The sequence below is a fragment of the Chamaea fasciata genome, unplaced genomic scaffold (assembly GCF_029207755.1).
Source record: "Chamaea fasciata isolate MVZ Bird 193981 ecotype frontalis unplaced genomic scaffold, bChaFas1.0.hap1 SCAF_6, whole genome shotgun sequence".
In the NCBI taxonomy this organism is placed as follows: Eukaryota; Metazoa; Chordata; class Aves; order Passeriformes; family Sylviidae; genus Chamaea; species Chamaea fasciata.
Genome location: NW_027094091.1, coordinates 35,275,833 through 35,288,692, shown reverse-complemented (window position 1 = coordinate 35,288,692; position 12,860 = coordinate 35,275,833). Strand labels below are relative to the sequence as shown.

The window sequence follows — 12,860 nt, the reverse complement described above, 5'->3', positions numbered from 1 at the left end:
ATGATTTTCTATGTCTCCCCTTGTATACCACACCCACAAGGATCCCATTGGATGCTGTTTTGTTCCACCCATTGTACCACCCCTTATTTAAAAGCTGCTGCACGGCAGCAGCTATGGCTCTCTTTCTCCCTGATTTCCCTTCAGCAATAAACTTGCTGGAACCTCATAGAGAGAGCCTCCCTCGCACCCCTTTGCTCAGGTCCTCGTCAGCATCTCCTTGCCTGGCTTGGGGTTAAGTGCCTCAAAGGTTCAGCGTCAGCACTGCTAGTGCTTGCTGTTCCCCGCACCTGCGGGTTTGCTCCTGGTGCCAGCCGGTGCCTTGGAAGACCCAAAGGAGCAAACTAACAGTACATACGTATGTATATTTCAAAACAATAGCATCTTTATAAACCCTGACTATACACTAACAGAAAAGTCATCAGCGAGCATCAAACTTGGCCACAGAAGTATCTGAAACACAGGTTTCACAGTTTGAAAGGAAGGAAATTTTTAGACCTAGAAAGGTGGCACCAATACAGTGTCTGAGACTTTCTATAGAGAACACAGTGACAACAGATTTACAGATTGCAACTTCATTTAGTTTACTATTTGGTTTCTCACCTTTAAAGAGAGTGAATTTACAACGACCTGAATTAGCTTTGACTGTAGTAAGAAAATGGGTTTAATGTTACTATCAGGGAGATTTCTTCCTTTTCCACTCTAAGAGCATGATTCCCTTGTTCCATGGCCTATATATCACAAACATGTGACAGATGGCACTAACTGGCCTTGTGTACTAAAGAGAAAGAACTGGAAAAGGATGCTCCTGGGAAATACACAAAACATACCTTGTGCTGCTGATTTTCTAAAATCTTCTTCTGGAATTTGTTCCAAAATTCCAGAAAAATATAAAAATCCAGCTCATGAGATACATGCTTGATAATCATATGTCTGTTTCTGCTGACCTTACAATGTTCTCAAAATCAGTGATTAAGTAAGAAAATCCAGTTATACCTGGTACTTTGCAGATAGTGTCTGCTGCATTTTAATAAGTTGTTAGGAGAATGGCTGAATACCACATCCACCTCAAGCAGATTGCTCAGTTTTAGTGAAACCTACAGAGCTGGTAAACTGACAAAGTCAGCAACATAAACCATTCACCTCTTGCAGTTAAATTTTATTAAAGCATTTTTTCAGAATAATTTAAAGCATCATATGTATTTTCTTAGGCTTCCTTTGGATCACAAAGAAGTAAAATGGTTACTCTACAGCCACTGAAAGAATCCACATCCCCCCCAAAAAAAACTTATGACTTCTGCAAATTCCCAAACAGGCATTCCTTCACTTGGTGGGGGAGTGGGTGGAAGGAAATAGCTACCATTAGAACAGTGATAATGTTGATAGTGAAAAATTCTGGAACTATAGGGAATGAAGCTTCCCAAATTCATTCAGAAATCAAAATAATTAGAGTTTAGTCCCAATGAAAAGGCCACATATTGATAATTCCAAATGTTTTGATAGCCATCCAATTTATTAAAAGTTCATGGATTGAAAAATGTCTGTCTAAAGAGAGAAGAGTCTACCATTCAGCTACGTGATTTTTGAAGATAGTTCTCTCCATAAGGGATACCTGTCTATACAGCATGTGTTCTCATGAATTTGAACACATTTAATTTATAATAGCTTTCAAGTATCTAGAGTAGCTACTTTACCTTTCTTCCCTGAAGGAACTAAAGTCAGGCTATAATCCAGTGCTTTGAGACAAAGTCCTTTAAAAAAAATAATATTCTTTAGAAGTTTCGGGGTTTTGCATCTTACCACAGGCTGAATTTTGGGTTGTATTTTCCCCCTAAAAAAAATCAAGCAAAAAACACTCTCTCTCTCTACTCTCTCTCTCAGCATCTCTCTAGGTTGCCTCCATAATTTTGGAATTGTTGACCATGATCATTCTGTATTTTAACTTGGAAAGAAAATCCTAAATGTGAGAAAATGTATGTAACTCACCAGCATTTATAGAATTTAAATGGCAGCTGAAAAACTTGTTTTTAATTTTTAAATTACATATATTTACTACTTGTCAATATTTCCACCGCAGAAATTATCTGCAGCTGGTATATATATATAAATTTACTCTTTGGATTCAGACAGTAGTCCAGGGAGATGGAATGAGGGACCAGTCTGCACGACCAGCACTCAGATCACATCTTTTATTCCACAAGGCTGTTGCTCTTGGCTGAATCCCCAAGGCTTGAATGCTTCAAGGAGACTTTGCTGCCTATTGCAGGTTCATAATTAATTAATTAATTAATCTCTCCCCAAGTGTAAAGGCATCATGTGATGTGTGGGCAGCCCAGAGAAGCCCCAACCCCTAGGCCAGGAGAGTCTGTGGTGAGGGTCTGAATCCCTCCAGCTTCACTGAAAAGTGGTCCTGGACCATGGGAAGGCTGAGGGGAGGCCCTAGGAGAGGCCAGGAAGGGACAGTCAGGGCTGTTCATTCCCTCAGGACATTGATACAGATGTTTCTGAATGGCTATTTAGGATCTAGGTATTTTGGCTTTTATTTTAGGCATTTAGAGGGTGTTTCAGATTTAGTTTATGCCCTCATTGTGTCCTGCTTTCTCTACAGGGGTCTACTTCTTCTAAATTACGGCCAGTAGCTGCATTGGCAGAGATAAAAGATACAGGGGTGGCTTCTGATCTATGTTATTTGCATTAAGAACAAACACTTGTGGACAGTTAAAACAGCCTTTCTCTCTTGCCACCCACATAAATAGCTCTCAGGGATTGATTTTCATGCTGAATGACATTTGAAATCCAGCATGCTAATAAAAAATGGACAAAAACCATAAGCATGGTTAAACAGAATCTAATCCACTTCACTCCACTGCAGCATCTGCCTGGCACATTTATCATAAAAGGACAGAGTCCAGGCCAGCCTGAGACACTTCACAGCACTAGAAGCATTAAGAGCCCAAATGTGTTAAACAACCTCTAAAAAGTAAAGTTGAGTAGGGCACACTGCTAGATTTTTTTGAAGTTCTTATAATTTTTAATCAGAAAAATAATAAACCAAAACCCAACATTTTATTTCCATTTCAATATGTATTGTTTTAAGAATGTAGGCACTACAGCATTTATTTCTACTTACATATTCTTCTTCCGGGTTTTTGGTCTTTCAAAAGTACAATTACCATAGAGCTTTTGTACTGCCAATGGTTAATCGATATTTGTGAGAAAATATGAAGGCTTTGTTCTCCCTAAAATATTACTTTATAAGCAGTGTAATATCTACCTAAACAGGTAGAAAATTAACATGTGCAAATTTCTTTGTGAGCCACACAGTTCATCCAGTTCAAAGCAATGGCTTATCTGCTTTTAGCCAAGATATTTGCTCCTCTTGCCTTTAAGACATAAGTTTAGATATAACTTTCACAATTGAAGAAAATCAAATTTCATTACAGCAGGTCTGCCAAAGAAAGAACTGGTTTTAATATCTCTTCAAGTAAACAAAGAAAACAAACAGATCCAGAAACTAATAGCTAACAAAAACAAATTCCAGGGCAGAAGAAATTACCTTAAAAATTCCTTAATCTTTTACAGTGAATTATATGCATTTGGACTATATTCCCTGACTGATACTTTCACTTTAGTTTGTGACAGAGAGAAGCTGGAAAACGTGCTATGAAGAGAAAGCATTGATTTGTGGCTGTTCTGCACTAATAGCTTCCTAGGGACTAATAAAATAAGTTAGAGCCTAATAAAATGACTGATCTTTCACTCAGGATAACAATGAACCTTAGCCACCAAATCGAGCCAGACTCATTATTCTAAATGACAATCCAAAAAAGCAAAGCCGAAGATACATCTTCCCCTCAACCCAATATATACAAGGACATAAAAATTCCTTGATCCAAAGAAGATATTTTAATTTGGCATAGCAGTATCATACTTATTTGGTCCATGCTCCCTTCTGGCTACTAATCCCACCGTGAGTACAACTAAAATGTGCAGAGAAGCTTTGGATAGGATGTGTTGATAGCATAACCCAAGAGAAGTTAAGAAATTTCAGATCCATTTCTAGCTCTCATGCAAACAGTGCTACCCAGTCAGATCAAATATACATATCCTGTTCATTTTTCTATGTCAAACAATGAATATAAGGAAACAGTAAGAGCAGACAAGTCAACAGGATAGCCTCCAACACTAGCCTAGACTTTGTGACTTCCTGAACTGGATAAATCTCCATGTCATTGAAAACCGTCAATGGATTTGCTCTCAAAGATTGTCCAGTCTTCCCTTGAAGCCATAAAAACTTCTGGCATTTGTAATATGCAAAGAGGTTTATACTTTTGCTATGAAAAAATTGAAGAACTTGCTCCTGCTGAATCTGGTACCTACTACTTTCCCCTGATACCACAAACTTTTTGTACTGGAATAGAAAGACAATCTAATCTTGCATATCTTATTTACAGACCACACGTGCAACAGTTCTTAATCACCCTCTTTCTAGACTATAGAATTCACCTATACTCCATTTTTAACCATGTATCTCCTGTTCTATAATCCTTCTTGCTTTGCATTCCTTGAGGCATCAATGTTGTTATATATAATTTTACACATATGTTAAATGTGTATAATTATATATATCAATGATATGAGTGAAAGGTGGACTTATACAATGCGTAAGGATGTTCTCTGTTTCACTTTGATTTTTCCACTCATTGGTACTCGGTTTGTTTTTGATCACCGCTAAGCCCTGAGATGTTTGTTATGGAGTTATCCATCATAAGAGGTCAACATTTTTGATGATCAAATCGCTTCACTTTTACAAAAATAGCCATGAAAGAAAATAATTACAAATTTAATTTGTTTCTTCAGCTTTAGTTACAACCATTAGCAGTCAGGGAAGAATTTGAATTTCAAATATCTAAGAAAATCATGTTTGAAAGAGACAATTCTAAAGATACAAAAAAGCATTTCATTTAATTTCAGCATACAGTAAACTATTTTTTTTTATGTAATAAATATAACAAAGAGAAGTTGATGTTCGGCAAAAAAAAGGTCTTCCAGAAACAGGTTTTCAGGAATAGCAAAGCATGAAACCTTCAAAACAGCTTAATTCTAGAGGAACCAGGGGCAACAGAGTTTTTACATTTCAAGTCTCAGAGTTCTGTACTGCTCCTTGGCTGCATCTTTACAATGTTTATTCCCAGAACGGCTACTTGTTGCACAAATCTGCTTTATCTATTTTGAACTTTGCAGACATTGGGGTTTCTTTGGTTGGTTGGTTGCTTTTTTAAATGGAAGGATGCATGGAACAGATTTATCAATGTTATATGAAGTAAATTTTTAGAATAAATTAAGTAAAACTGTGGGATATTTAATAGTATTACAAATTATTTGGAAATATCAAAAATATCAGCTCAGTCAAAACTTCATCTGCTAAGCTTATCCAAACAATTTTTTCTATGATTTTCACTAAAAATATTTTCTTGAGTCAAATTTATATCCCTCATGGAATTTTTCAGCAGTTTTAAATGGAAAAAATTAAATAGAACAGAGAACTTACAGGGTAAAGGCATCAATAACATCTCCTGCAGATCTTGTCATCTCAAAGTAGGTTTGCAGAATGTTGACGGTTCCTGAAAGTGCTTCATGTCCACAGCCACAGAACAGTGCAACTCCAGCATAGAGCAGGATGGTAGCAATCAAAGATGCATAGGGAATGCCTCCCAAGCATTTGATACAACACTCGAAGCATCCTACAAAAAAGAAAAAAAAAGGAAAGCTGCTAAATTATATCCAAAAAGCAACAAGAATATTCACGAGAAACACTTCTGAAAATTAAAGACTGTAGGCCAAAGAAAGTTTAGGTCAAGTATAACAACCCAGACTGTCAGAAAACCCCTGAAAGGTTAATCCAACTTCTGAGATTTCTCAGTTGCTACTTGACCTATTAAATGTAAACATGCCATCTGATTAGCATGAAAGGTTAAACAGTTAGTTCCTTGCAGAGCTTCATGTTTTTATTCAGCTAGCCCTAGGTTACACCTATATTCACAATTCCTGCTGGTCACTTATTGGATTATTGAGGAGGACTCTCAATAACAGGAAAACCAGAAAAAAAAAAAGAAAAAAAAAAGAAAAAAAAAAAAAAAGAAGAAAAAAAAAAGACTATTCAGTCCAATTCCTTCCATCATCACAGGTTTTTCGGACATACACTTCTGACAAACAAATTTCTCCTGCCCACAACACCAATTACTTGTGCATCACTCAAATACCTCACAAGAGAGAGTAAATAAAGACATCCATCAAAGAGCACAGAAATAGAAAAAAATACAGCTGAATTTTCTCTCAATATATTTTATTCTGTGTGATGTTTCTTAAGTGAAGGTAATTGCTCTGGAGTTATAAAATGCCAACCTCTTGTCCCAATGTCAGAGTGTCTAAAACATTGCCCAGTTCCACAAAAAAACATTTCTTCAGTAAGTGTGCTCAAGTTTCTGGCACTACTCTGACTAGTTTCATGAATGCAGCATCTCTGACTCTTCCAAATCTCATCAATCCAATAAAACCTCTTACATCCCATGGAACCCTTCTTATTGCCTTCTGAAGGGACAGAGAAAGTGGGAATCACTGGCTGAGAGAAGACAAATAGGCTTGTCATTACATTGACTCAGTAATCAGAAACCGTATTTTCTTCCGTATAGCAAAAAGAACCTGGACAGAAAACAAAGTGATGCATATAGATTTTAAATATTTATAGAGACAAAGACCAATTAAAATCACATATAAGATGTTCAACAGGTATGATTCAATATATTTCAACTTGTTCCAAAGGCTTTATGCTGTGCTAAATCATAGTACCAGAGATATATCAAAAGAAAAAAAGCCATTCCTTAAAGACAGCATGTCTACTTTCATTATGTCTAATTCTCAAATGTAGCTTCTCTACGTAATTTCATATTTTGACCCTTAATTTGGTATGTTTCTATTTCCTTTAGCCTAGATAAGCCAAGTAATAATTTCCTGTCTGTTAAAACCTTCATTTACTGCTTTTAATGAACAAATATTAAATAGTCATATATATTTGCTTAGCATTTATACATTCCAAGATTGCCTCAAGAGAACAGTTTAAGCTATTTTCAAATGTGTACACATTTTACCCAAATACAAACCCCTTGCTATTTTGTAATTATAAGTAATATTATGGAAGGCAGTATTCAAATGGCTGGATAGCTCCTGGTAAAAACCTATAGTATACTAAACATTGAAGATACTAAGTATATAAAAGACAAAATAAAACCCAAGTATGCATGTTAGTTGTATAAAAAGAGAAAGAAAGTTACAACTTGAGACTACTTTTGTTTAAGGACAACTTACTGTATCAGAGCCAACTGTGAAATGCCAGAGGTAAAATGTGCAAATCCATACATTTAAACTGCTTCCAAAGTCTTGCTGAGTAACCCGTTGTACAAGTCACCCACCTCAAGCATCCACCACACAGGTCCATGGGTGTAACACCTTCCAGGCTTTTAGGTGAGAGCATTCCATCTCCCCCCATCTCATCTCTGAGCACACACATTACTGGGTGAAGAACAAATCATCCTTGCAATTCCTGCCATTCCACTGTACTGGCAGCAGGCAGCTCTCCTCTCTTCAGCAGCACAAGGCTTTGGATGTCCAGGGATCACTTTGAGTCTTTCTTCAGTGACAGACTATGGGGGTTTTATACCCAAGGACTCTGTGCTTTTTATCAGTGCAAGATATTAGAAAAATGTATAAATGCTTTTGGAGTAATTAATTCTGCATGCAGATAACTGCAGGAATCTCTTGAAACTCCTTTGGTCCTGTTTTCTATGATTAACCTTAATAATAACAACTGTGATTACTTCTTTAGTGTTTAAAAATCTACACAAATACTAGGAAAAAAAACAATTCTACTGGAAAATCTACTGTCTTAAAGGTAAAAACCCTAAGAACTATTTCAAGTAAGTTCACTGAAAAAGAACTACAGGGCAGTACATAGTTACCTGACATCAGTTTATCACAAAACACCCACTGCCATCTTCAGCACAGAATAAAAAGCATAAAAAGCCTCAGAAAACTAGTACCACTAGTACCAATATCTGTCAATATTATATGAGAAAGTAAAAAAAGAAGGGAAGAGATGACAGAAAGGTAAAAAAAGGACTTATGTATGAGGACTTGTAGAGTCAAAGATGCAAAAATAAGATAGACCTAAATATTTTCAGGGACACACAGACTTCAGGGAGTGTTTCTTATTATTGCAGTAGCTTGGGGCAGGGAAGAGGAAGAGAAGATTTCGTAAAGATTTCTTTTTTCACCGTCTGAGAAAGCTGAAGTAGAAGAGAGAAGGTTGTGTGCACTGTTGTCTGGGAACAGCTGGCTGTGCTTTACCACCTGAAGCTGCTGCACCTCACTCTAGGTTCAGTGAGGGTTGAGCACACGCTCAGATGTCACAAATTCAGATGTCATCAAAACCCACAGCTGGTGGTATTACTTGAGCTTTATTATAGTAAAACAGTGTAAAAGTATAGTAATATAGTGTAAAAATGAAAAAACAGTATAAATGATAGATGCAATAACATACAATCCAAGGAAATATTTAATCAAAAATAATTTTTTTTTCTCCCATCGCTTCAAAATTTGTAAAATAACTGAAACAAATTTATAGTTTGTGAATAAGTGTTTCTATTCACCTCTCTCATTAGAACTGTTCATGTTTATAAGCCTTTGAGGGAAGCTTTCAGTGGTATATTTCACCAACTCGAGATCTTTTCATTCATGAAAAAATACTGGGAAAAAAATTAATTCAGCCACATGAAATTTTCATATAATCATATCTTGTCAAAGCCTTGCTCATTTATTTATGCTGTTCCAAAGCCCTACTACTACTACTTTTCTCACTGTGTTACTTCATGAGTAACTCTAGGGTTTTCAGTGTTGTCAAATCAACTTTAAACTAAAGAAAAGCAATGAATCAGCACTATGATTTTAAAATTAATATTACACATCATTCATATACCACACGAGGCAATGTGCTATAGGTAATTCTGCTCCAATTCTTTTCTTTCAGCTGTTCAGAATGTGCAAATGGCTGTTGAACACCAGAACAATAGAAATGCTATTTTAACCTGCACAGTGACATTGAATCACCAGCACAGAGTGTGACTCAGCTGTGAGATATATGTGCATGTCTGTGTGAGACAGTCATTCACCTCTCCCAACACTGTCTTCACAAGGCAGTTAACACATACAGTCACAGAAATAATCACCAGGAAAGATGAGAAAGCTTGTGTACTCCTTTGATGTTTGTTCTCTTCTTCAAATACAGTTTTCAGTACTTTTCAAACTGTTCACTCTGCACAATAGGCTTGTGCTATATAATTCAGCATCTACCCTTCTTATTTTGCTTATGTGTAGCAATGCTTTTCCTTCAGGTAAAAATTCAAATCTTCTGGGACCACAGGTCTTTACCAAAACTGTAGGAAGTAATCAAAAACACTATGCTTTTTTGTAGTTTTCAGCATGAAGGTCTGTACTGTTCTTTTTTTCTCTATTTCATTAAAATCATTCCATAGAGAAAATTTAGTCATGAAACACAGAGAAGATGACAAGACAAGAAATTTTATTTTACATGGATAAAATGAAACTCAAAATACTGGCTATATTCAACCATCAAAACACAACAGATAAATGTTGCATTACATACATCCATTTCCAGTCAACAAACATCTCAGAGACAACTACCTCTTTGTTCCTCTTAGTACTATTATTACTGTCTACATCAGAAATATTTTTGACATAGATATCTAAACTTCCTTATACAGGCAAATCTGTGCAAATCTCTTCCAGTTTCTGGGGTTTGGGTGTAAATGTTCTATTATATCTTCAAGTGCATCAGCCAAAAATAAGTTGACTTTCTGTTTACACAACTTCTATATTAAGAAGGCAAAAAATTTGGATATTGAGCAGAAAAAGAAAATTTCCGTGTGACTTACATCTAATTATGCACACAAAATAGCATCACCACAATAATTTCTTTGTTCTTGTGATATGTGAACTCTTTTTCCTCAGTGTAGATCAGGACATATAACTAACAAATAAAATACTCAATCCATTTCTGGTCAGTATATTTAAAAGAAAAGAAAAAGATTCAGGACTTATATCTCTCGCCATTTCTGTCAGTGAAAGTGAAGTTAAACCAATGATATCAGAACCAGTTTCAGAAAGCTTTTTTCCTACTGCCTTTCACATAAAAGGTTAAGAAAACCCATTCACCCCAGATATTAACATGAAGAAAATCAATATTAATATTATATATATATATATATAAACATACAAAATACAAAACGATATTCTGGTTTTGATTTTTTCATCCTTTCCAACTCATTTGCAGCTGGAACACTTAAATGATTAATCAGACACTATATGTCCAAAGAATTACTGAGTAATCACAGATAATTACATCTCCAATGGGAACAAGTACCTCTGAAGAACATGCAACACATTCATAATATTTTTTCTTGAATTATTTTTCTTGGAGAGTTTTCTATCTAATATTAGAAGACAGGACAGAGTCCAAATAAAATGCCAGAGAACTACATAAACTTGAAACAGAAAACAAAATAAAAAAATCTTCTGTCTTCCATGCCTGGCTAGGCATGCATTTTCTTTATATCTAAATTTGTACCACTTGTCACAAAGCTTTCAGGGCCAATCAACTCAAATACAGTTTCACAGCCCCATCATGAAACATGCAGATTTACTTCTGAATTCTGTAGTTAAGCTACTGTTATGTAAGATCTTAATTGATAAACACAGCCATCAAAACATAATGTATTGAACAAAAGCAACACTTTTTACTTTTATCTCATATCCTCAAACTACTCAACATGTGGCATGATTTCCTGATCTGAAACTGGTCTCCAGGACATCACAATATAGCAGCAGGCTGAACTGAGTTTCCCCAATACTATCCCAAGGACAGAAGAAAGACAAGACATTCACAAACATGGTCTTGCAAAGCAGCAAATGAGGTGAAGCGACATTTGAGAATGAATCATCAAAGATCACCCCTGTACTTTGATTTGGAAAACCTGTTCAAGAAGTGCTGCATACACAATCCCAGGTGACGGGTCCCAGGCTCATTAATGGAGTATATCCCCACTCTGCTCCACCCTTTGCCGTTATATAAGATCTACTGGAAACTAGACCAATAATGCTAACAACTGAATTTGTTTCTTAGTCTTGTTCAGGAGATGATTTCTCATTTAGATTAACCTTCAATAAGAATGCTTACAATTACAGAATTGCCTATCAAGCAATAAAAAATAATTTTACCACAAAATTAATTCTGATATCCTGACTGCCATGACTACAGTGGAAAAAGAGACATTGAACCCTTGTAAGAAATATGATATGCAGAAAACCAAGAACAATGCCCCAACAAACACAAAAGGATTTTAGGAAATAGACAACTAATATAATGAAAATAAAAAAAAAACAAATATGAAAGTATCCTTCCACACATTAAATTTTGTATTCTTACTGAATCTACTTTGTTTTATTTCCACAGTGTGACTGGATATTAGCTAATCAAGTATCAGCTAATACTGAAAATGAAAATGTTAGTGCTTAGGCTTTTATAGTCATTCTGCAGTTAATTGTTGCTTCAATTACTTCACCCAGCGTGGGACCAAGGCTTAAAGGAATCTTAAAGACTTTTTCTTATTTGGACACAAAATGCCTCAAACTAAATTGACGTATCTAATACTGTGTATTGTCAAAATCACTATAGTGTGTGCTTGTTCATTAGAATCCCAATGGCCAAGTTGACAACTTTCAACTTTAAGCAGTGGAGATATAGTCTGGTTATGCTGGATCTTGGAAGCAGCTCCCACAAACCCAGCCCTTCACCAGAACACTGTGCTTATATAACCTCGTATATAAAAAAAAAAAAAAACCAAACAAACAACAAACTCCCCCTCCAAAAAAACAAACAAACAAAAAAAAACCCCAACCAAACCAAAAAAACAAAAAAAAAAAAAAAAAAAAAAAAAAAAAAAAAAAAAAAAAAACCACCAAAAAAAACCCCCCACCACACCCAGAAATCACCTTTGTGGACTGATTAGGATAACATTGCTGCCCAGGGAATTATATGAAGGATAAACATCTACAACTTGCAGCCAGAAACTGCTCTGTAACATCTCACACAATTCCTCCTTTACCAGAAAAGCAACAAAATATTTACCTTTGCAACACCCATACCACCCATGCTCTGATTCTCTAACTGAGAAAAATGTTCAGCCATAAAAAGAAATCACTTTAAATATTTGAATAATACTGGGATTATCTCACCATGGACATACCAAGTCCTCACATAGATATCCCCCAGTGGCCCCAGGCCAACAACGAAAATGATCATTTTACAGCATAAAACTCCACAATTTTCCATCCTACTACTTTTTTACTACTACTACTGGTTGATACAAAGGACTTTCACTAACAAAGAAAACCTTCATGAAATCCTTCAGAGGTTTCAAAACAAAAATGAAAAGAAAAATTTCATACTGGTAATAAAGTGGTCTGAAAACTCAGCCTTAAGAGCTGAATGTGTGTGTCAGGAATTCTTAAGTGACAAAAAATTCAGCTTTGGGGGGGGATGATGTTTTCTTATGTGGCTAAATGCTGAAATACTTGAAATTGAAGCAATAATAAAATATATAATCTTTCAACATGTTTTAAAATGCAGAAAATGTTAGGAATCTTCTCTGTAGTCATTAAAGCAAAAGAAATTGAGTGGTCACAGTCTAAGGAACATAACTGAGTTCATCTGAGTTTTTTCTTATTTTTGA

At 35.6% G+C, this 12,860-nt stretch overlaps 1 protein-coding gene across 1 annotated transcript in view; it reads right to left on the bottom strand.

Moving 5' to 3' along the window:
* The window catches only part of GPM6A (glycoprotein M6A), a 115,920-nt gene that overhangs the window by 33,284 nt on the left and 69,776 nt on the right, over window positions 1–12,860 (bottom strand). Inside the window, exon 2 of the mRNA XM_066185950.1 lies at window positions 5,549–5,741. Within this exon, the coding sequence (XP_066042047.1) occupies window positions 5,549–5,741 (193 nt within the window). The remainder of the gene's footprint in view (window positions 1–5,548; window positions 5,742–12,860) is intronic.